The 22737-nt window shown below is 38.6% G+C and overlaps 1 protein-coding gene across 1 annotated transcript in view; it reads left to right on the plus strand.

Annotated features, from left to right (window-relative positions):
* usp22 (ubiquitin specific peptidase 22) overlaps positions 1 to 14704 on the plus strand; it is a 33808-nt gene extending 19104 nt beyond the window's left edge. Inside the window, exons 4-13 of the mRNA XM_014021886.1 lie at positions 1797 to 1898; positions 2433 to 2599; positions 2677 to 2824; positions 2972 to 3074; positions 9711 to 9869; positions 10081 to 10207; positions 10322 to 10413; positions 11130 to 11192; positions 12876 to 13025; positions 13103 to 14704. Of these exons, the coding sequence (XP_013877340.1) occupies positions 1797 to 1898; positions 2433 to 2599; positions 2677 to 2824; positions 2972 to 3074; positions 9711 to 9869; positions 10081 to 10207; positions 10322 to 10413; positions 11130 to 11192; positions 12876 to 13025; positions 13103 to 13145 (1154 nt within the window). The 3' untranslated portion in view covers positions 13146 to 14704. The remainder of the gene's footprint in view (positions 1 to 1796; positions 1899 to 2432; positions 2600 to 2676; positions 2825 to 2971; positions 3075 to 9710; positions 9870 to 10080; positions 10208 to 10321; positions 10414 to 11129; positions 11193 to 12875; positions 13026 to 13102) is intronic.
* The last annotated feature ends 8033 nt before the right edge of the window (positions 14705 to 22737 follow it).

Here is a 22737-nt window from a genome sequence, read left to right on the forward strand (position 1 = left end):
ACTAGAATATAAGTGTGGTGAAGCCAAATAAATGTTATAACGGCCTGCCATACAATGAGCTTCTGCCTCCTGAATTGACCCTCTGCTGCTGCTGTGCTCTCATCTTCATCATCTTCATCATCAGAGCAGAAGCCAACATTAGCGAGAAGGATTTATGACTGAACGAACGTCCATATATTTTTTCATCTCTGTGGGTAACAATACATAAGAAAAGTTTTTTTTCTCCGAAAACACGGGTGTGAAAAAACTAYGGTTGTTAAAGCTTTGCTCTGCGTGACGTGCAGCAGGAAGGAGGGAGAGAGGATCCCACGACACGCTGCACGAYGTAACTTTTCTACAGCAGGAGGGGGAAATTTTGAGGATTTATTTTCTCTTTACGTGTTTTAAARTGCTATATTTCTTCATTTAYTTTCAGAATATTTCGARTAAATAGCCAAAAAATAAAGAAATGGTTTACCTGCCCGGTCGGGCAGGCATYGGGACACACCCACCTGCCCAAATATGGGTTTTACTTGCCCCGGGCAGTCGGGCAATAGGATTTGTCGAACCCTGATTTTTACATAACCAGTCCCTATTGTTTGGAATTTTGTCAACATATACTGTACAGTAATGCTAAATCCAGACACTTGCTTGGTTTGGTTATGGCCAACGTTGCTCCAATAGATCACAACATCACAAGACCAAGACACACTCCAGCTGTTCTATAAAACTCCATGGTTGGGAGTAATATTTAGTTACAACCATACCAAATTTGAGCTCAACATCTGTAAAAATGACTGAGTTATAACTGTTTGTTTCAGACATGTGGACTCCTTGAATTGGATTAACTTCAAAAATTAATCAGCTGTCGACGTACAGTACTTATAAGAAACATCTGAATACTTGAAATACAAATATGAATAAAACAACAACTTGAGACTTTAGCACAGTTTAACCAAACATATTAAAATATTTTTTTTAAACTGAGAGTCAGGTGGTTCACTCTTGGAAATAAAAACCCAGAGTTCTAGTTTCACGGTCTAGTTAACRCAACTAAAATTAAACACAACTAAATTTTTGAAGCAAAAATGTATAAAATTGTCAATTTGAAATAAGTATTAAGAAACAAATCCTGGGGTTACGAGGTGGTTCCCACTCACTGAATGTTATCAGTCTGTTTATGTAAACATAATTGTGTGAACCTGAAAGATTCAAAATGATAGTTTGTCAATTTAGAAGTGGCTTTCTGTGTAAAGTATAATAATATACTGAGCTTGCTCTTAAATTGACCTCAGTTTACTTTGAAGTCAACAGGATTGCTAAGCTAACAGCTAGTTCAACCGCAACAAAGATACAAGTGGATTTATTTTAAYCTCCAGAATTTTACACATAGGAATTATATGAGTGTTGTGCACAGAACAGGAGCTTTCAAAGCCTGCGAGATCAAAATGATGTAATTTTGTCACTCAACTGCGACAATGAGAGCAGAATTCTCAACATCTTGCAAAATATAAATCAAGCTGTTTGCTTAAACTTCAATAAGTAAGACTTAAATGATAATTATACCTAAAAGCCCACTTTAATATTACTGATCTATGTGTTTAAAAACACATGAATATAGACTTTAGGTTATGTTGTCATCTAGCTCATTCACAGCATTCACTTTGAATTCAGTATTTATTTTTTATTTTTTTGTTCATTTTCTAAAGTTGATTTTTGTCTCAGATGCAAAACTTTCAACAGGTGCCGTTAACAYAAACCATTGAAACAAACGAAGCATGTTTCCAAGGGTTTGTCTTTGGTTTCACTTGCTGCAGGTATCGGGGAGAAGTACTCAACATGGGAGCCCACAAAGAGGGAGCTGGAGTTGCTTCGCCACAACCCCAAGAGAAGGAGAATCACCTCCAACTGTACAATAGGTTTGTACTTCTGTGTTGTGCAAACCTGTGAAAAGGAGCTGGAGCTGCCCGCTGCCTGATCGATTTGATTGTTTTTTATGGACTATGGGCAGCATTTGCTYTTTACTGACAGACAAGCAGAAGTGAAAAGAAATCAGACGTGAAGGTGAAGCATTCATGGATATGTTGAGTTAGCAGAACTATAAATACACTGTAGCGACAGGGAAAGTTGGAGCAAAGCGGTGGAGTCATCAGTCAGTGTGTGGCTGTGAGGACTGCTGACAGACTTTAACACCTTGTAGCAGCCTGCAGTGATCCGCCCAGCACCATTAGCATCACTGACTCTGTCTCACAGGAGGAGATTTACAGATTTGGCTGCTTATCACTGACAATGATACCTCCTAGTCTTTTTCTGCTTCCTTTCCTCCTGATTTCTTTCTCCTCCTTTCTGTCAGTGTGTGGTTGGGCATCAGAGTTGTCTCTCTTCCTCCCTCTTCATTCCTTCTTTGTTTTGAGCCATTAATTCTCTTCTCCCCATCTTWCATTCTCTTTCAGGCCTGCGTGGTCTTATAAACCTGGGCAACACCTGTTTTATGAACTGCATCGTGCAGGCGCTGACACACACTCCGCTGCTGCGCGACTTCTTCCTGTCTGACCGACACAAATGTGAGATGCAGAGCAACTCATGCTTGGTGTGTGAGATGTCCCAACTCTTCCAGGAGGTGATGGGCTCATTTGTTTGTCTTCACAGCCCAAGGCGAAAGAAAATGTCTTCTCTCACACTTTGTTCCTTCCTCAGTTCTACTCAGGCCATCGCTCCCCTCACATCCCGTTCCGCCTCCTGCACCTGGTGTGGACCCACGCCCGGCACCTGGCCGGCTACGAGCAGCAGGACGCCCACGAGTTCCTCATTGCTGCGCTAGACGTGCTGCACCGGCACTGTAAAGGTAAGAGATGACCGACTAACACCAGCATCGGCTGTTAGCGGTTCACTGATCTTGTTTGTCACTTTTGTCAGTRTTCAAGCAGAGCGGGGGGTATGAAGTTGCACAGGATTGCTTTTAATGATGCCGTACATGCGTGTGTCTCCACAGATGACAACGGGAAGAAAGCCAACAACCCGAACCACTGTAACTGCATCATTGACCAAATCTTCACAGGGGGCCTGCAGTCTGACGTCACCTGCCAAGTCTGCCAGTGAGTCCGTGTGTGTGAGGGGGTAAAAACTTTCACACCAGTTATGGCTTCCTGGATTCTCACAAAACTGAAGAGAATAAAATTGACTGAAATGTGTCTTTAATTGCTTCTCTTCAGGCAGCCCAGCTCCCGCCTCTTTTCTGTTTAACTCWTATCTTTCAGATGTCACACATCCTCTCTTTGAGCTGCTACACTGCAGCAACAAGCCTYTTCTCCCTCACTGGCTGAAAAGTTATTCTCTACTGCCACCTTGTGGATTCATGAGATTATCTGCACTTTTAAAGGAATTTTTCAAACAAGTGTTAGACCCAAACCCACTTCAGTGCTTTCGCCAAGTCTCTGAGTTCTCACTTGGAGACAGTAGTACTCTATTTTAAGTAAAGGGTTAGCATTCTTTCATGCACTGCACATCACATGGTCAAAGTTTGAAACTAGGATCATATAAGGAAAAAGGACTGAGTTTGTAGCTGTTATGCTCAGCCTCATTAGTGTGTGCTGAGTATGACTCTCAGCTACTATCACACCAAAATTTAGCTCAATATCTGTAAAGTTAATTGAGCTATAACAAGTTTTGTTGATTTGTTGATACACATTCATCTTRAATTGGGCTGACTTCAAAAGTTAATTCATAGTAGATATACATCTAATGATTATGTCCTGATCGCTTCAATCAATCTGTCTAGTGGTTCATGAAATATTTGGCTAACATTACAAACAAACAGACGTGCTCTTTGATCTTCTGAAACAAAAATCCATTCAGTATTTTGGACGTACACATTCTAGGGTAGTTGTTTTTCACATGACATAACATTTTTGTGGGTAAATCTTTTGAAGGCTGTTCAATTATTAAGTCAAATTAATTTCTTTTGAATCCAATCCTAATCCTTGGGCTAGTATTGTTCCATCTCATCCATCTTGTGCATTGCTACATTTTCTGCTAAATTGTTTTCTAGTTCCTAACTAGAAAGTTTGTGCAGAGTAATTAGGGGTCCCAGCCCACAGATTAGGGGAATGCAGCTGAAAAGCAGCAGCGTTTACGAGTCTTACGAGTACAGAGAAGAAAAATAATCAGACAAGTCAACCTATAGGAGACGCTGTAATCAATGTCTTTGCATTTGGTCATCTAGCTTCTAAACAGTAAGTCACAGAATTGTTTGGCTTATAGCAAAATAATCCCTGGACACCACAGAGTCACGTGGCATAGGCCACGCCTATTTTCACCTAAAGTTGTTTTTTTCTACAGTGCAAAATTTGTAAAAAAAAAGATTTTTAGCTTTTGTTTAAAGGCTTAAAGTTCAGTTGCCACAAAACTTACCATCCTCCATCTAATTAGTATGCTGATTCTAAGTTTTGAAGAACAAGTACAAAAATATCAGTCATGGAGCCGAAATTAGTTTTTCATAGTAAAACTAGTGGGCACTAACTGCTATATAATACAAAAATCTACATCAGTGTACCAATAGGTGGCATTACTGTAAAGGGTAAAACATTTTGATTGGTAACTCCAGTATATTTAGCCCAATCACAAAAACGTTTTGGCCTGTTAATCGTTAATTTGTACTGTATTTTTGATGAAACATAAGTTTGTTTAAAAAATGTATTGTTTTCAATGACAATTGGCAAATGTGCTTCTCCAAAGGTGCAACTCTAATAAGCATGAAACTTTTCATGTAGCAGTAGTAGTGGCTGCAAAAGCTGTGAAGAAAAGGTTGTTTGACTGAGATATGTTTATGCATATAAAAAGCCAGCTTGTTAGCATTACCAAAAACCATCTTTTATGTATTTTAACACATATTGACATCAAACATTCAAGGGATTGTCCTAAAGCAGTTTAAATTTTTCATTTTCACCAAACTCTAGGGGGTGCAAAAAATGCACCATGTTTATATCTCAAAAATGCTAATGCCAATTGCTACCAAATCTACTACACTTGCTTAAGACCACAAACTGAGTTGTTCTATACAATTTGGTAATGACTGGCAAAAGTGGGAGTGGTTTGTGAATGACACACTAAAAATTTATTAAAAAACACATTTGACCTACAGAGGTAAAAAAAAAATCACAGAACACATTGTCTGATTTATAATAAATTGCTACGATACTTCTGAAAGGTCTGACATTTTAAAATGTTTAATCCTTTTTATAGAGAGTCTTAAAATTAGCAACATGCTAGTAAGTTAGTGCTGTATTTTTCAATCAGCAGGAAAAMTAGCATGGATGTTTTCCAACCTTTCTTATAAACAGTTTTTTTTCTTGAATATAATCAATAGCATCAGTAGCATTTTGTTTTTTAATGCTATGCACTATGCATAATAAAAAAAAATTTTGATGGAAAAGTTTGAACCTGAGGGGCTTTTAAAAAATGTATACATACATAATGTGCAGCCAGTCATTACCAAATATTTTCAGAATTTGACAATCTTGTGATTTTAGGTAATTTTTAAATTTTAAGCTCATGAAGGAATGATAGGCACACATACTTGTTTTACTATCTTTATGAGAACAATCTCTAATTTCCAACTTGTCACTGGGGACCAAGCTTTGATACACATACGGTCAAGGTGGAAACATACTCGCTCCGACGCCGACGGGTCAACGCGCGGTCACGTGGTTGGTCGGCAGTCATTTTCGCACAGACCTTTCATAGTTCCTGCACACTGCGCCGACGAGCTCGGGGAAACCCCTCCCTCCCGCTGAAACATACGTCACTGCATGGAGTTTCTCCCCTCAACAGCAATGCAGAAAAAAAGTCACTCACCCGACGGATTTTTATCCACATCCGTCCTGGTTAAAAAGCTCTACAGTTTCAGATTCCTCTGTGCCTGTTTATCTGTTATGTCTGTTTATCTCCATTCATGAGTTTCTCACGGTTTGACTATCTTTATAAAACTCTGCTTCCTGGTCGGCTTGGGGAGCGAGTCTGTTTTTTTTTCCCTTTTTTTTACCAAGTGGTTGAAGTAAACGCAGCGCATAGCGCTGTCAACACAAACACGCATGAGTTTTTCTCGGTTTGTCTATCTTTAAAACTGCTCAAAACAGTCTGCTCTAGTCAGAAGCGAGTTTTTGTTTTTTTTTCTTCTGCTGTGTCTGTCCGAGCGCTTTCAGTTCAGACCAATCACACATWACCGTTGACAAGCGAGGGGGGTCAAAAAGTTCTGCCGGGGGCTTGTGCCAAAAGGGGCTGTCGACACGATGCTGCAAAGCCCAATGACGTAATTTTTGTCATTAAACTGCGACAACCCGTGCCGATGTCGGCAGTTCGCAGGGAGTATGTTTCCAGCTTCAGTCCTCAAAAGGCTGTGTGTTCTGGGAAAAACTGTCAAATTTAGTTAACACAAAGAAACAAATACAAGTACATATGTACACACACTTGACTTTCTCATTTACAGGGTCACAAATAAATAATTTTCTCACTTTATGTGGACTCACACACACACACCTATTCTTGTCTATGTCTTACATGGGACCCGCGTTACAAAAGCCCCTTCTCCATTGTGAAGTCAGTACTCAGCTTGACCTGCCTAGAAATACCACTGAGGTATATCCAAAAGTGTGATTGGAACCAAAAATAAACACACACATTTGGTCAACCCTAAATTGACGAGAACCATTATAGGCACACTGGTGAAGAAGGAGCTCAGCAGATGCTGTGGCAAATTAGCCCTCCAACAGACCTCATAAAAACTTCCCATCATGCTACAGTTCTCTGGTACACAAGATTGACAGGATGCTGTAAGCAACATGAGTCAAAGTGGATGTGCATAAACGGGCTTGGACCCCGGTCATAACTGCTTTACAGTTCTAGTTTAATACTGTATCTGCAGGAAGTACAGTTTCACTCAGGGATTATATCGGCAAAGTTGACTAAACTGGTTTTACTGTAGAGCATTTTTGCTTTTCTTCTCTTCGGTATAGTCCAAAACCTTTAGGTTTTTTGATCTTTTTGTCAGATCTTTTTCTTCATTTTCTTCCTTCCATTGCACAGAGTGCAAACATGTTGTCTGACAATAAAAACTGCTGATGTGAAACACAGTGAACATGCAGTCTTCTCTGGAAAACCTCCACCGATGCAAACCTCCAGATATGGAAGTGTTATTGAACAAATGTGTTTTACTAGTAAGTAAGTAAGTAAAATTTTATTTATACTGCACCTTTCACAGAAATGGAATTCACAAGGTGCTGTACAATAATCATTAATATAGAAAGAGTTAATTGGCAGCAGGTGCTGCACAATAATCAAACACAAATAGAAAAACAGAAATATTTGACAATTGCATTACAAAAACAGAAATACTTGACAATTACATTACAAATGGTGAAATTCAGGTCAATACATTCTCAAATTTTTGGAATAGTAGGGGGCATGGAATAACAATGATGGAGAAAAAAGTAATTAAGGTATGTACAATAGACAGGCTTGCCTGTAACTAATTGGAGTCGAAGGTCGTGGCGTATATGTAAATAAATCGATACCAGTCTGAAGTGAAGTACGTGTTTTGCAGTCAAGGAAAATTAAGGTTCAGGATTTATGTTGTGGACGGCAGGATACCTTCAGCTAAATGCTTGAGTGAATAGATGTGTTATTAGTTTATTTTTAAAGGTGTCAGTGTTATCAACGGAGCACAGATGGACCGGGAGAGCATTCCAAAGTCTGGGTGCCATGGAGGAGAAAGCACGGTCTCCGTGGGTCTTGAGATGGGTAGGGGGGACCATGAGAAGATTCTGATTTTGTGAACGCAATTGCGTGTTGGATTATAGTGGGAGATGGGGCTCAAGATGTAGTTGGGCTCTGAAGGTGAGAACTAGAATTTTGAATCTGATTCTGAAGTGGACAGGTCGCCAGTGAAGCTCTGATAAGATCGGAGTAATGTGGGAGAGTTTCGAAGTGCGAGTTAGAAGTCTTGCTGAATTTTGTACAAGTTGGAGACGATTAAGTTTTTGGTTCWGGCAGGTGAACAGGCTGTTGCAATAGTCTAGGCGGGTCAAGACAAAGGCGTGGATTAGCATTTCTAGGTCAGAGGCAGACAGTATAGGGCAAAGTTTTGAAATGTTACGGAGCTGAAAGAAGCATGATGAAACCAGACTTTTAACATGTTTACCCAAGGACAGATCTGAGTCTAAGTTGACTCCTAGGTTTCGAATGTTCTGTTTAACGGTTGGACCCAAGGAGCCAAGCTGATGTTTTATCTCTGTGATTTTGTTTTCTGGTGCCAGGAATCAGTGTCTCAGTCTTGGAAAGGTTAAGGAGCAGAAGGTTGTCTGACAGCCAGCGATTAATTTCAGTGATACAGTTTAAAAAGGAAGGCAGTTTGTGGTAGCTGGACTCATTAAAAGAGCAGTACAGCTGCAAGTCGTCTGCATAGAAGTGGTATGAGATGACAGGGAAATTATTTATGATCTGACTTAGGGGGCGGATGTAGATGAGGAATAGAATAAGGCCCAAAATGGAACCCTGTGGTACTCCGCAGGTGAATTGTGCTGAACCAGAATATGTTTGATCTACAAGGACTGAGAAGGAATGGTCTGAGAGGTATGACTTAAAACCATTTACTTGACTTTTACTATTTACCATTCTAATTGCTGAAAGTCAAATACTCATTGCAAATGTATAAAAAGGACATCTAGTGTTAGCCATCTGCAGCAACTTGAGGGTAGTTTTAGAACCTTGAGGAATTAGTTCAGATTTGTTTGTTTTCCTTTTAGCTTTCACAATCTCTGTGGTTCAAGACGTGATGAATTATAACTGAGCCTTAAAATGATTACAAGTCTTCCTCCCTGTGATGAGTCTTCTGTAGAGCTCTATAGGTCAAACATATTTCACAGTAGAAACATTCAAATTGTTAACAAGTCACAGAAAGCTGAACTTTACATGACTGAATTTACATTTTTAGTTTTTTATTATCATATCACATAATTTTCTACTTAGAAACCAATGATGATACACTCTTAACGTTTTGAAGACAAGCCCATTTTTAGTTCTGCGTTTTCACATTTTCAAATATTCATGAAAATGTTATTTTACCTTCTGTCACRCAGTGTATCTCTCACTCCTGTAGAACTTAGTTTCTTTTCATATCACGTTATCTCACATTGACTATTCGTTGGGTCTGAGCTCAGAATTAAATGGTCTTTTGGCTAATATCTCCAAGATCAAACATCCATTATTCTTTATAGACATGTCTCTCACTGGTGCCCATGTCCAGCAGTCACTGTGCGAGGGACGGTGGACACTGAACAGATTRCAARTCCATCACAGGGCCACATGGAGACAAATAGCCATTCACTCTCTCACTCACCTAACAGTCATGTTTGTCTGTGGGAGGAAACCAGAGTACCTGAAGAAAACCCATGCATGCACGGAGAGAACATGCTAACTCTACCTAGAAAGGTCACCAGCCTGGGTTTGATCCGGCAACGTGCAGTTGTTCTTTCTATCTATTATATGTACAGAAAACATACAATATCATTTCAATAGAGTACAACTAAATGTCATTGTCAATAAAAGAAACTACAGCTTTGTTTCTTGTCAGGTTGTTTACAGATTTTACAGTTTATCAGACAGATGCACTTTGAATCTGTTGTACAACCTTTTGTATTCTTCATACACCCTCACACTCCAGTCTTTTTCTTTTAAAGTGGTGTTTCAACAACCATCGACCCATTCTGGGACATCAGCTTGGACCTGCCAGGCTCCTCCACACCGTTCTGGCCCCTCAGCCCAGGTGGAGAGGTGTCAGCCCTTAATGGAGAGAGTCACACCACTGGAGCCACAACACTCATGGACTGTCTGCGCAGGTGACTGATATACAAGGCCAACACCTCTAAGTCTTTATGTCGGAGGATAAATTTGATCTTTGAAGATCTTTTCCTTTTAAAGAGAAKTAATTACGACAGTATTTAAACAAAAATCTGCAGGGTGTGGGGGGTGAGAAGCAGCAGGTGAAAGCTGTGCACAGAAGCTCAAGCAGTCTGTTTCTGAATCCCCMCCAACCTCTCTCCTGTTCAGGTTCACCAGACCAGAGCACCTCGGCAGCAGTGCCAAGATCAAGTGCAGCGGTTGCCATAGTTACCAGGAGTCCACYAAGCAGCTGACCATGAAGAAGCTGCCCATCGTGGCCTGCTTTCACCTCAAAGTAACTACATGATTGTTGACTTTTTAACAGATGCTGATAATCAYATCAGTGATTCAACACAGACCTGTTTTTGCGTGTGTGTATGTATAATTGCGCACGCGTGTGTGTTTGCAGAGGTTTGAGCACTCGGCCAAACTACGGAGGAAGATCACTACTTATGTCTCCTTCCCACTGGAACTAGACATGACCCCCTTCATGGCCTCCAGGTGAGCAGAACCCAAAAGACTCGCAGTCAAAAAGGAGGGAAAAAAACAGACGTGCAAGAACTGTAAAAGAGCTGGAAGTTAAAGCTCTGTATTTAATATAACTCTGTGTTTTCTGTTCATTTCCTGTTTCTGAAGAAAATTCAATGCCGGGAGTTGGACTGGTTTGTCTGGTGCACCGTTTGTAATTTTCTGTGAGATATTGTATAAATTAGTAAAAAAATAAAACACAAAAAAATAAGAATCATGTACAGTAAGTATTCAGAACATTTTGCAACAACGTCTAAACTTGATCTCAGGCGACTCTCTTTACTTTTGATGGCTGAGATATCTCCTAAATTTTATCTGGGATAAACAATAAGAATACAAACTGATTTAGAAAGACTTGCACATCTCTCTATCGAAGTTCTTCTATCTGTCAACCAATGCAAAAAAAAAAAAGAAACAGACCTTGAGGTGAAAGGAAGCCTGCAGAGCTCAGAGACAGAGTTGTTGGGAGGCACTGATCTGAGGAAGGGGGCCAAAAAAACAAAGAAGAATGTCAGAAAATGTCCCACTGTGCAAAGCTTGTTGCCTCAAACCCTAAAGACTAGTAGTGCTATGATTGTTGACCATACAGCTGAGTGCTGAGACTAAATAAGAGAAGAGCCTTTTCACACTTTCATGGGCTGCAGACATCAGTAACAGTGATATTAAATGTGTTGTTTGTTGTGTTTCAGTAAAGAAAGCAGGATGAACGGACAGTACCAGCAGACTGTGGACCCATTCAACAATGACAATAAGTAAGACAAATACAARTGAAAAATAAAACCATTCAAAAGTAAATAGTTCATTTAAAAACCCAGTTTATGTTGGATCACTTTTAGTTTATTGGTTCCTTACACTGCAAACTGCAAACATTTTGTAATTGCTCTGATAAAATATGTATTTCCTGCTTWAAAAAATCCTTTTTTCTTAACCGTGTCAGGAACAGAGGTTTTTGTTTTACCTTTAAATTTATCAGTGGCAGGATCAGAATAGACAGAGATGTAGAAGAAAAAAAACTAAAAATGATTTTTGTTGTTTTGGTTTTTAGGACACAAAGTGGGCATGAGATTTTTTTTAAGAGTTTCTAAATGTTTCTGAAAAGTTTTGTAGGGGGGGTCACGGTGCGCAGCGCTGTGGCTTCTGAATAAATGAAAATGATTTAACACAGTTGTTTATACTTTTAGCAGCTCTTTTTATCCCACAGCTGACCTGCTAAAAATGACAGATTTTCTTTTCTGGATCTCTGACAGATGGACTTCAATCTCTGAACTCGTAAAGTTYTTCTTTTTAGTTTTCGCTGTCATTTTCCTGAATGGACACTTCCTGATATCTGAGGAAGGAATCATAGCCTTATATGGTGTTTTTGGGGTGGTAATTATGCTAATCTCCTCTCGCGTGCACGAGCAGCTGGATACGAACAGGTGGAATTTACGCAGCTCATTTACACACGTTTCCTGAAGATAGAAGAGTTTGTTGAATCTGACGTGACATGTTCGTAYGAACCCTTTGTACGAACAAAAGTAAGAGAAATTTAGGATAAAAATACGAACATGTTCTTGCATGAGGCCCAATGACTTTACAACCACATTTATTTAGAACATGGTGTCTTTCCTTCCATATAGGCCTACAGCCTCTCTGATTGGATCAAATCTAATATACGGCGTGATATAGAGTATATATTGCAAAGTTTTAAAAATAACTAAAAATAAAAAATAGGATTTTCTTTCAACTTCTATAAATTTCCCAAACATGGAACTTTCACTTGAACTGTAAACTGTAACACATTTAATGCAGCATCAATTCATGTATCGGTATCAGTACATTTAGTGGTCCTGAGTATTGGGGCATTTTGTTCAAGTAAAAGTACATGTAAAAATACTGGTATTGGGACACCACTAATTGAAGTGACTTGTTACAGTGTACTAACACAGTACGTACCTGGTACTTACAAGAGTATATACCTTGTATGTGCCTGGTACACACTGTTGGGGGGGTTGGGTTTGAGGAAATATGCTCCTAGTACTGAGCAGGTACTTACTGCGTATGTACCAGATACATACAGGGATAGGGCTGTGTATTAAAGGGTACTACCTGGTACTTACAGGGTATCAAAGGATACGGGCTGAAGTACTTGTCTAAAGCACTTTAGTTATTTTTTAAAATCAATGTGATACCCAGTCCTGAAACCCTCAACTGTCACAAATTTATCTGATAATTAAAGAATTCCCCGTTTTTTATGCATTGCTGTCATAAAATTCTACATTATTATTGTTTAGATAAAGTTGTTTAGGACAGAATCCGACAAACGTTTCCTCCTCGTAAATAATTTTTTTTTATTAATTCAAGGGATAAATCTTTAAATAATTTTTTTACTACCTTTCTGTGTTCCATTAATTGAAGCATAATAAACCGTCACCGTMTCCTACTTTGTTTTTCAGGTACAGTTTGTTTGCAGTGGTGAACCATCAGGGGACACTAGAGAGCGGCCATTACACCACCTTCATCCGGCAGCACAAGGACCAGTGGTTCAAGTGCGACGACGCCATCATCACCAAGGCCAGCATCAAGGATGTGCTCGATAGCGAAGGGTAGGTGAGCCGAAGACTCAGCAGTTCTCCTTTTAGCAAGGCGTGGATTTCACTCTTTGCTGCTTTCGTCTCCTCAGGTACCTTTTGTTTTACCACAAACAGTTTCTGGAGTACGAATAGTCGGCAGCGCCGTGAGAGGAGCAGGAGTAGTTGCACCGAAGTAGCTGAAGAGTGAAGTGGGAGGCAAGATAACAGAAACACACTCCAGTTCCAACTCTAACATGGAACCACCCCTTTCTACGTCCTTAACTAGTCTCACTGTCTGCTGTGCAGAATACAACAACAAATAAAGAAGTCTCGTTCAAAAATGCTAGAAAACTAGAAGGGAGATTTGTGTACTTGACAATTCAGGGCATGAAGAAGAAAGAAGCTGTGAAAGTTTGCACTTGCTTTCAGATAATGGAGGGAAAGTGTCGACGTGTTTCCCGCTCATCAGGCACAGATTTGTGCAACTTTTTCTTGATCCTAAAAGCTTTTTTTTTGTTGTTTGTTTGTTTCTTTGTTTCACCTGCTTCACGCTTGCACAGCTGCTTATATTTAACATCCAGGGGTGTGAAGAAGCAGAGCTGAACTGTACCTGCAAGGGTTCAAACAGGCAACTTCCTGGACACAAGCACATCTGTTGAACACACCCTTTCAGTAGACCAAATATAGAATTTGTCTTGATTATGATACATTTAGTTGTTGTTTAAAGTAAAACTGAAGGAAGGAGAGATCTATCATGTCACAAATAGTGTTCCAACATTTATTCCATTTATTATTTCAGAGTTGTAAAATAGATACTCTTGGGGAGGAAAAACACTCTCAGAAAATATGAAGGAATTTTTTTTCTGCCTCACTTCCAGCTTCCAACAATTAAAGAGGAGAACCAGATTATCCGGTGAATATATTTTTATACATCTTGCATTGAATCGGTTTGTTTACGGTTCCTCTTGATACCTTAACGTCGTTCGTCTGGGTTCAGTCGTGCCGTCGATCATGTTTTTGTAAACAAAAGGCAAATTAGTACAGAATTTTTTGTGAAACTGCTGCTATGGCTGTTCTTTCCTTCCCTTTTCTTTTACATTATGAAGCTTTGTTTTCTTACAAAAAAAACACTTTTTTTCCCACCTTGAAGACACATTTGTGATGATGCTGTTTCAGGCAAACAGCTAAATAAAAAAGAGTGATGTTTGTTTATTGGGTCAGAAGCTGCAGTGTTAACTGTTGACTGCATGTTGCTAAAATTGATCTGTGTGTGTGTGAGTGTCCAACAATGGACCTGAGTAGGTGTATAAAATGTGTTCTTACATGTACAGAGACAATAAAAGAAAATGTGTGAAATCCTGTTTGTATGCACGTGTGTCGTGCGTATGCAGTGTATGTTTGTGTACTGAATCAGTACTTGCATTCAGCATGCCGTCTGAGCTGGGTATCACAGTTTGATTTTTTAATTTTTGTTTTGTTTTGTTTTGTTTTCCTTTCACATGTTGATGATGATTATGTTCGAAGTGTTTGTATGTGTGAGGCAAACGGTGAAACTTTAAAGTTGATGAAAGTTGTTATTCTACACTGCTGAATCCAGCTGCAGAAACTCGACCTGAAGCTGGTCGATCATTCCTTCCACACAGCTGTTACTGCTGCAAGAACTGGATACAGTGATGGAAATCCACTCAAATAAAGTCAAATATGTCCAAAAACTCTGGAGTTTTTTCCTTTTTTTTCATGTTGGCATTTGCTGACTAGGTTCCTGCAGAGTAAACAGTCTGCTCTTAGACCCCCCTCCCCCCTTCAGTTTTCAAGGAATCTACAAGAAAAGCCTCATTCTAAAAATGAACTCCAAATAACACTCAGTGACAGTGTCATGCCTGACAGCTTCTGTATGTGTAAACATAAAATTACACCTTGTTTTGGTTCATCATACTTTACGAGGAAGTGAGTTGTGAGTGTAACTCAAATCCAACACATCGGTTTTTTTGAGTATAGTCCAGAGATTCCTGAAGTGTGGGGAGCACCCCCTAGTGAGGGGCACTGTGGTCCTGCATGGGGTGTGTGGTACATAACGTAAAGATGATCGTTTGGATGCTGCTGGCATARCGGATGGTTTTATAATGAGGTTATAAATCAAGATTAAAGATGTGATTTTTTTTTATCAAACATGGTTTTTGTTGTTCTCCGAGTGTTAATGTTTTTAAACTCTTTTTGCACAGACAAGCATTCTTTTAAACAGAAATCTTGATTTCAAGTAAAAAAAAGTTACACTTAAAAATAAAAGCGGTTGTAGTTTATTTTTAGTGCAACCTTCAGTTTACTTTTATTAGTTAAGTGTGGATGTGTGAAATAAACTGCAATTGGGAGGGCTTGGAATTTTCCTTATAATCCAAAGGAGGTGTCAAAAGTTTTCACATTCATTTCTCAAGTAGAAATATACATATCATGATTTAAATACACTTCTGTTGAAGTATCGACTCAAGATTTCAATTCAAATAAAAGTGGTAGTTTTAAAACTAAGACGTTAAGGACCAAGGCTTAGGGCTGGAGCCTGTAATGCATAATTCACCTCCCCAAAACACACATTTTTCTAAAGGCATTGATGACTAATAATAAATAAATTAGAAATTGATACTTTAAAAAATAGACTACCTGTTTCAGCTGCACGGCCGGCCTATGGCATAGGCAGCAATGGTAAATGTAAGGGTGCCGTCCATCTAGGTGGCATTACAAATGGGGGTTGAAAATAATTATTTTTCATCGGGTTTTAGCTGATTTAATCCGTAGAATAATCACCGATTACTCAGGTTTATGAAGGTAACTTGTTTTGTGGGTTTCTCAGCCTGCTTTGTTACTGCATGAGGTGTTATATGCTGCTGAGGATATTTTGTGGATTGATCAATGTAAATAGAAATCAAAATAAGGTTAATGAAAGTTTCAGTTATAATCTCAGATAAAGTTCAGTTTAAAGTCTGGTTTTCAGTGTGCTACCTTCATAAAATGCAGATTTTATGTTGTTTTAATAATCCCAAAAAAAATGTAGTGAAATGTTCTTCAAATGGACAGAAAGTGCAAAGATTTGAGCAGATCTTGTACAAAATATTCAGGGGGGAGCATACCCCTGGACCACTTAGAATGCTTCACTCCATGGCAGCTTCTTAACATGAACAGGTGTTAAGATAATTAAAAAAAACAATGTCAAACTCAAAATTATTTAATTTGGTATGTGACTGTATGCAAATTGGTAGTGAGATTTAGAAAACAGCATAAGAGCCACCACCTAAAATATTGCCTAGGGCGCCAAATTGTCTAGGACCGGCCCTGCATATGTTATCTGTGCCACAGGTTCATAAAAGGCTACATCTGCTGTGTCCCGCTGGAGTGTGACATCATTTGTCAGGCAGGTGTGGATCATGTACAAAACCAATGCTGTATGTTTATATTTCTCCAAACAAAATTATTTTTTACTCYGTCCAGGAGGTGTCATATGGCTGGATTTTTTCTTCTTTTTAAAGGACAATTCAAAATGAAATACCCCCTTAGAAAGTACAGTTGTATGAAAATGTAAGGAGAGATGTTCTGAAAATCATAAGACACGTAAAAATAAATAAATAAATTCACACACTAGTTTCCTCCTTGATGTATTATTTGGAATAGCTGAAACGACTGAAAATAGTCTCAAAGAAGTTTTGAAAAATATGTGTTTGAATGATGAGCTCTGTCTTTTTTAAGATATTCTCAGCAATTCTGTTTCCTTTCACATTTAGCAGCAGATTTACTCATCTGTCTCCCACCTAACCGTGATTCCACCATTTCTGTTTAGTTACACAACCTCCAGCCAGTCTCATGTAAACACACGACACAAGCTTCCACCTGCTTTTTGCTACGCTTGAAAACTGACTATAAATCTATAAACTTGATATTTTTCAGATCAGGATAAAGTTTTTTGTGCTTGATTTTATGTTTTGCAATGAATAGAGTGTCTGAGATTACAAGGGAGTGAAAGGGGAAGGTTAAGTGCTGTTGTCATGCACAGTTTAGTTATGGTGGTATCAAAAATTTAAAAACAGCAAATATAGCTCGAGAAGTTTGGATTATCACCATGAGATATTGACTCAATATCAGACTGAGTRTATGAAGGTTGAACATTTTGGGACAAAGTTAGGTTGAGATGGTTTGGGAAAGTGGTCACATTAGACAAATAATAAATATTTTCTGACAAGGGGGAGGGTGTGAGGGTTGGCATGACAGAGGAGGATGCTGGGTGAGGGTGACATGGATGATCTGCTGTGGAGACTCTCTTTTTGATCAAGGTCTTTTGATTAAATTCTTTATATATTTTTTTACAAACCAAAAAAAGGAACATACGTACAAAAACACAAAACAAAACACACACACCCAAATTCCCGCCCATCCCTCCCCTCCTATACCGGATCCACTGAAATAACAAAAAATGATCTTGTATTCATCAAATGATACAATGARCAGGTTTGTGTATAATGAARYAATATTTAACCTTTAMACAAAATTATCTGCCGAAATTTTTTCTACATAAGATACAAATGGCTGCCAGATATCAAAGAATTTGTTTACAGATCCCCTAACAGTATATCTAATCTTCTCTAAATGAATGTAAGACATAACTTCTCTTAACCAATGACCATATACTGGAGGATGTGGATCCTTCCATCGAAGAAGAATAAGTCTTCTAGCCAGTAGAGAGCAGAAAGCTAACACTGTCCTCTGATGTTCACTGAAGGAAGCTTCTGCTGGAGCCACCCCAAAGAGAGAGATGAATGGTGATGGATGAACAGTTCGTCCAAATAGTCCTGAAAAGGTGTCAAAAGAGGCCTTGCCAGTATCCATGTAGCTTAGGACAGGACCAGAATGTATGTAAAAGTGTGGCAGGGGATTGTTTACAACGATCACATGTCGGATCCAAGTCCCTTTTGAATTTGCACAATCTGTCCTTAGACCAGTGTAGACGATGTACTACCTTGAATTGAACTATAACATGCTTCACACATATTGAGAACGAATATATAATTTGAATATATTTTTGCCAAACTGTGTCTGATATGGATTCCTCCAAGTCCATCTCCCACTTGCCCTTCAAAGAATCTAAAYTGGAGTCAGAAAATGAGCTGAGCAGAGAATAAACTCTGCTTATAGAGCGTTTTGTTACAGACTTACACATCAGAATCTCATCTATAAGAGAAGTTGGGGGACGTAGCGGAATGTCTCAGTTGTAAATACCTGAAGAAATGTGACTTATGGATGTCAAATGTCTGTGCTAACTGTTCAAATGAGGCAAACTTATTGTCTATATAAAGATCATTTAGAGAAGTTATTCCCTTTGAACTCCAAGTATTGAAAACAGAGTCCATTAGTGAAGGGCAAACATATGGTTATTTGATACTGGAGCAGACAATAATAATTCTGTAGATTTAAGCGACCTCTTGCACTGATTCCAGATTTTTATTGTGTGAGTTACAACCGGATTAGAAGTATAATTTGAGATGGGTTGATTAAATGGTAACCGGGAGCAAAGTAAAGCAGAGAGAGAGAGCTCGCCGTGACTGATTTCCTCTCTAGATTTACYCAAGTAGGAACAGGATTGGACAGGATGCTGTGGAGACTCTAAAACGGAACATCCAAAAGAAGAAACAGGTTCAGGAACAGCACAAGCCCATGCTTGAACATACACTATATTGCCAAAAGTATTTGCTCATCCATCCAAATGGCTATGCACCAGTGCACAAAGCAAGGTCCATAAAGACATGGATGACAGAGTCTGGTGTGGATGAACTTGACTGGCCTGCACAGAGTCCTGACCTCAACCYGATAGAACACCTTTGGGATGAATTAGATCGGAGACTGAGAGCCAGGCCTTCTGTACAACATCAGTATGTGACCTCACTAATGTGCTTCTGGAAGAATGGTCAAAAATCCCCATAAACTCACTCCTAAACCTTGTGGACAGCMWWCMCAGAAGAGTTGTTCTAGCTGCAAAGGATGGACCAACGTCATGTTGAACCCTATGGATTAGGAWYGGGATGTCACTTAAGCTCATAAGTCAAGGCAGGTGAGCGAATACTTTTAGCAATAAAGTTTATGTCTGCATTTTAATTTATGTGCTATAGTGAGGCTGAAGTCAATAATTAAAAAAGGCAAAAAAAAAAGGGCAGCTGAGCTCTAAGTCCCTTGCACTAAAATATTTTGCAACAAAATGAAACTTTAATTGCAAGGGGTAAAAGTCAAAAGTCACATTGCTTTTGAAAAAGATTTCATCATTTCAGCACAACTTATTTTCAGCATCAAACTGATAATTCCAGAACAGTGCACAGCAAGTACATCCTGGGCTTGATCCCTGGTTCAGACCCGGGTCTTTCTGTGTGGAATGTGCATATTTTACTTGTTCTTGAATGGGGTTTTCTCCAGGTACTTTGATTTTCTCCCCCAGTCTAAAAACAGCCACCTTCAGGCCCAGGCCTCCCTTGCAAAAGAGGTCTGTGATTTCAATGAGATTTATCTGAATGCATAAAGGCGAATAAATAAACAAATTTCCCTAAAGGCTTGAAAGTATTACACATTACACAATAAGTACACTTACATGACAGTCTTTTCACATAATTTCACATTAAAGTTAAACATTAGAAATTTAAAATGTAGCATTCTTCGAAGGAATGTTTATTGCCACCTTTCATGCCAACATTTTYAAATAAAGAATCTCACAAAATCAGTCAGCAATTACAGTATGGGTTAGGAATGATGCCAAATTTTAGGTCAATCAGCTGTAGATCGTTTCATTTTTGCAGCAGTTCAGTTTTTTGTTTTTTTTTTGCTAAAAGATAGAAAAATGAACACATGCACACACAGGCTCAGGCAGTTTACATGATATATGCATCCTTTTTTGGCAGTGGGTGACAAATATCATAACTATTTCCCAATAAAACAGACGCAAACCTTGTTTCCTATATGAGAACTTAGCTGTGATTACACAAATTTTTCTTTCAGTGAAGAAAAAAACACTACAGGAACAGACAGACCACAGTTTCTCTGGCTTTAATGTTGCAGCACGTTCACACTAAGGTTGGGGAATATTGGCAAAAAAATTAATCACGATTAATTTAGCCAATAACGATTAATTTGATGATTAATCCCCTGGAGTCCCTGGACACCCGTGTGTCCTGGTCACATAACCAATTTTGTGGGAAAGATTTGCTCTTTGTAAATATCTATTCCAAATTGTGTCAAAATTACAGACTTCAGGCTATACACCAAACTTTAAATTGTGTTGATAGATAAATAAATTACAGAACTTTTTTTAATCTTCGTCATATCTGAAGTGGAGAGGAGCACCGAGCGGACTCTGAYTGGTAGCATTAAATTGACATGCATATTTTTCAAGTACAAAAAGTCAAAGAAAACATCTTTATATTTGAGAAAGTTGGAATAATACTCACAATTATACCCACTTTTCCCCATTTAACTGAATATTTTTTTTGAACGTGACCCAGCCAAAGTGAAACAGGAGGTGAAATCACAGGGGAACTCTTTAACAAAGAAAACTCTCTGGTCTTTGTTTATTGAAACAATATCATTTGAACTCTGACTCTTCATCTCTCTGATAGAGACTCAAAACAAACTAAATAAACATCAGGTTCTTCTCTACAGGCTGGGTTGTTAGCCATTTTAGCAAAGCTCTGTTTTCATGCAGACMTTCCCCTATGACATCACTTCCTGTTACTTCACAGGCAAATATCTCAACAACTGTTCATCTCAGCTACATGAAATTTATTTYGCAACATTTTGTCAATGTCCTCTTTCTAAAAATGGATTCATATGTATTACAAAAATTTGACGTCACAGGCACTTTAATCGTATTAATCGTCAAGTGCCAAAAAAATCATCGATTAATATTTTTCTGACGATTAACTGCACACAATACGATTATGCCCRACCCTAGTTCACACACAACATACAGTACTTCTGGGACGTCAAAGTCAAACAAAGAGATTCTTATTCCGATCAGAGACATGCTTCGATCACAGCACACTCTCATTTAAAGAACCCTCTGAATGACCTTTACTGCTGCCCTCTTCTTATCTCTGGACTCCAGAGTTTCCTTCTGCTCATTTTTTCACTCAGTAGAAATTTTTATTCATGTCACATTCCACTTATTATGCTGGATGTGCAGCAAGTTATAGAAGTCAGAAACTTGGACTGTTCTCTAAAACCACAGGATGCAATCTGAATTTTATACCTTAACAAGAAAACCTCAGTTTGTATGACCATTGGTAGCCTTGTTTGTGTGACATTAAGCAGTGGTTTATGTTATTTTAGCTTTAGTAGTAGGCAGTCCTGCTCACATGGATCCATTCCTATGTCCTCAAGTACCTATGTTCCCCGGTACTTATGTTCCTCAATACTTATTTTTCCCAGTACTTATCCTGATACCTAAGTTCCCTTGTAGAAATAAATGCTGTTCAAAAGTGGTATGTCTGAATAAAACAGGAATCCACTTGATTTCTTCTTAAAACTTTATTCTCAATTTTCTGACTCCAATCAGGTTCACAGTACAGACCTAAGGCATAAGGATTTGAGCTGAAAGCCCAAACAAAACAGAGCATCCCTGCTCTAAGCAGAGACTCTGCAACACACTAACAACTTCCTTCTAATGAATTGACCTTTTAATGTATTTCTCTTCCTGGTTACACCCCTTGAGGTGTTACCTTTTACTCGATATCAGACTGAGTAACTCATTTTTGTTTAGGCTAAAAGAAAGAACACATCGATAATACACACACCAACTCTTTGTCTGCTTTAACCTTACAGGCAATGATCAGAAAGTATAAAATACAATACTGCATCTAACGTTCAGTTAATCATTTATAAAAATTTTCTTCACCCTGGTACCTATTTTCCTCCCCCCAAAAAAGAAAACAAATTCTTTCTCCTCCGACATCTGTGAGTAAACAGCTGCGGTTTATACGCTTCGCTTTGCACGACTTACAGCAGGAGGGAGGGGGAATAATTCAGTAATACCAAGAAATATTGAAACTTATTGTCTTTGTACGAGAACAAAGTCAGTCAAAATTTACTCCTGTGTATAATACTCAGGTACATCAAGAGAATGCCAAGAGTGTACAAAGCAGTAATCAAAGCAAAAGGTGGCTACTTTGAAGAACCTAGAATATAAGACATATTTTCAGTTGTTTCACACTTTTTTGTTAATTGTATAATTCCACATGTGTTAATTCATAGTTTTCATGCCTTCAGTGTGAATCTACAGTTTTCATAGTCATGAAAATAAAGAAAACTATTTGAATGAGAAGGTGTGTCCAAACCTTTATTCTGTACTGTATGTTTCTTGGTATCTTTGTTACCCAATGCCTATGTTCTCCTTTTCCTATGTTCCCTGGTATCTTTGTTACCCATTACCTATGCTCTCCAGTTCCTGCTCAGTAAGACCCTTCCAGTGGAGAATTATTTGAACATGAATACATTTTATCTTCCTGATGCTCTTGGTGGTTCCTAGGTCTCAAAGAGCAACAGAGCCGTCTCAGTGGTAGCTCTAAACTCTGGAACAGTGTCCCTCTCTCTGTGAGGTCTGCCAGAAGCCTTAATGAATTTAAATCTCTTTTGAAGACCATTAATTTTGATTTGTGCTATATAAATAAAGTTTTGATTGATTGATTGATTGATTGATTGATTGATTGATTGATTGATTGATTGATTG

Source organism: Austrofundulus limnaeus, unplaced genomic scaffold, assembly GCF_001266775.1.
Source record: "Austrofundulus limnaeus strain Quisiro unplaced genomic scaffold, Austrofundulus_limnaeus-1.0 Scaffold309, whole genome shotgun sequence".
NCBI classification, from domain to species: Eukaryota; Metazoa; Chordata; class Actinopteri; order Cyprinodontiformes; family Rivulidae; genus Austrofundulus; species Austrofundulus limnaeus.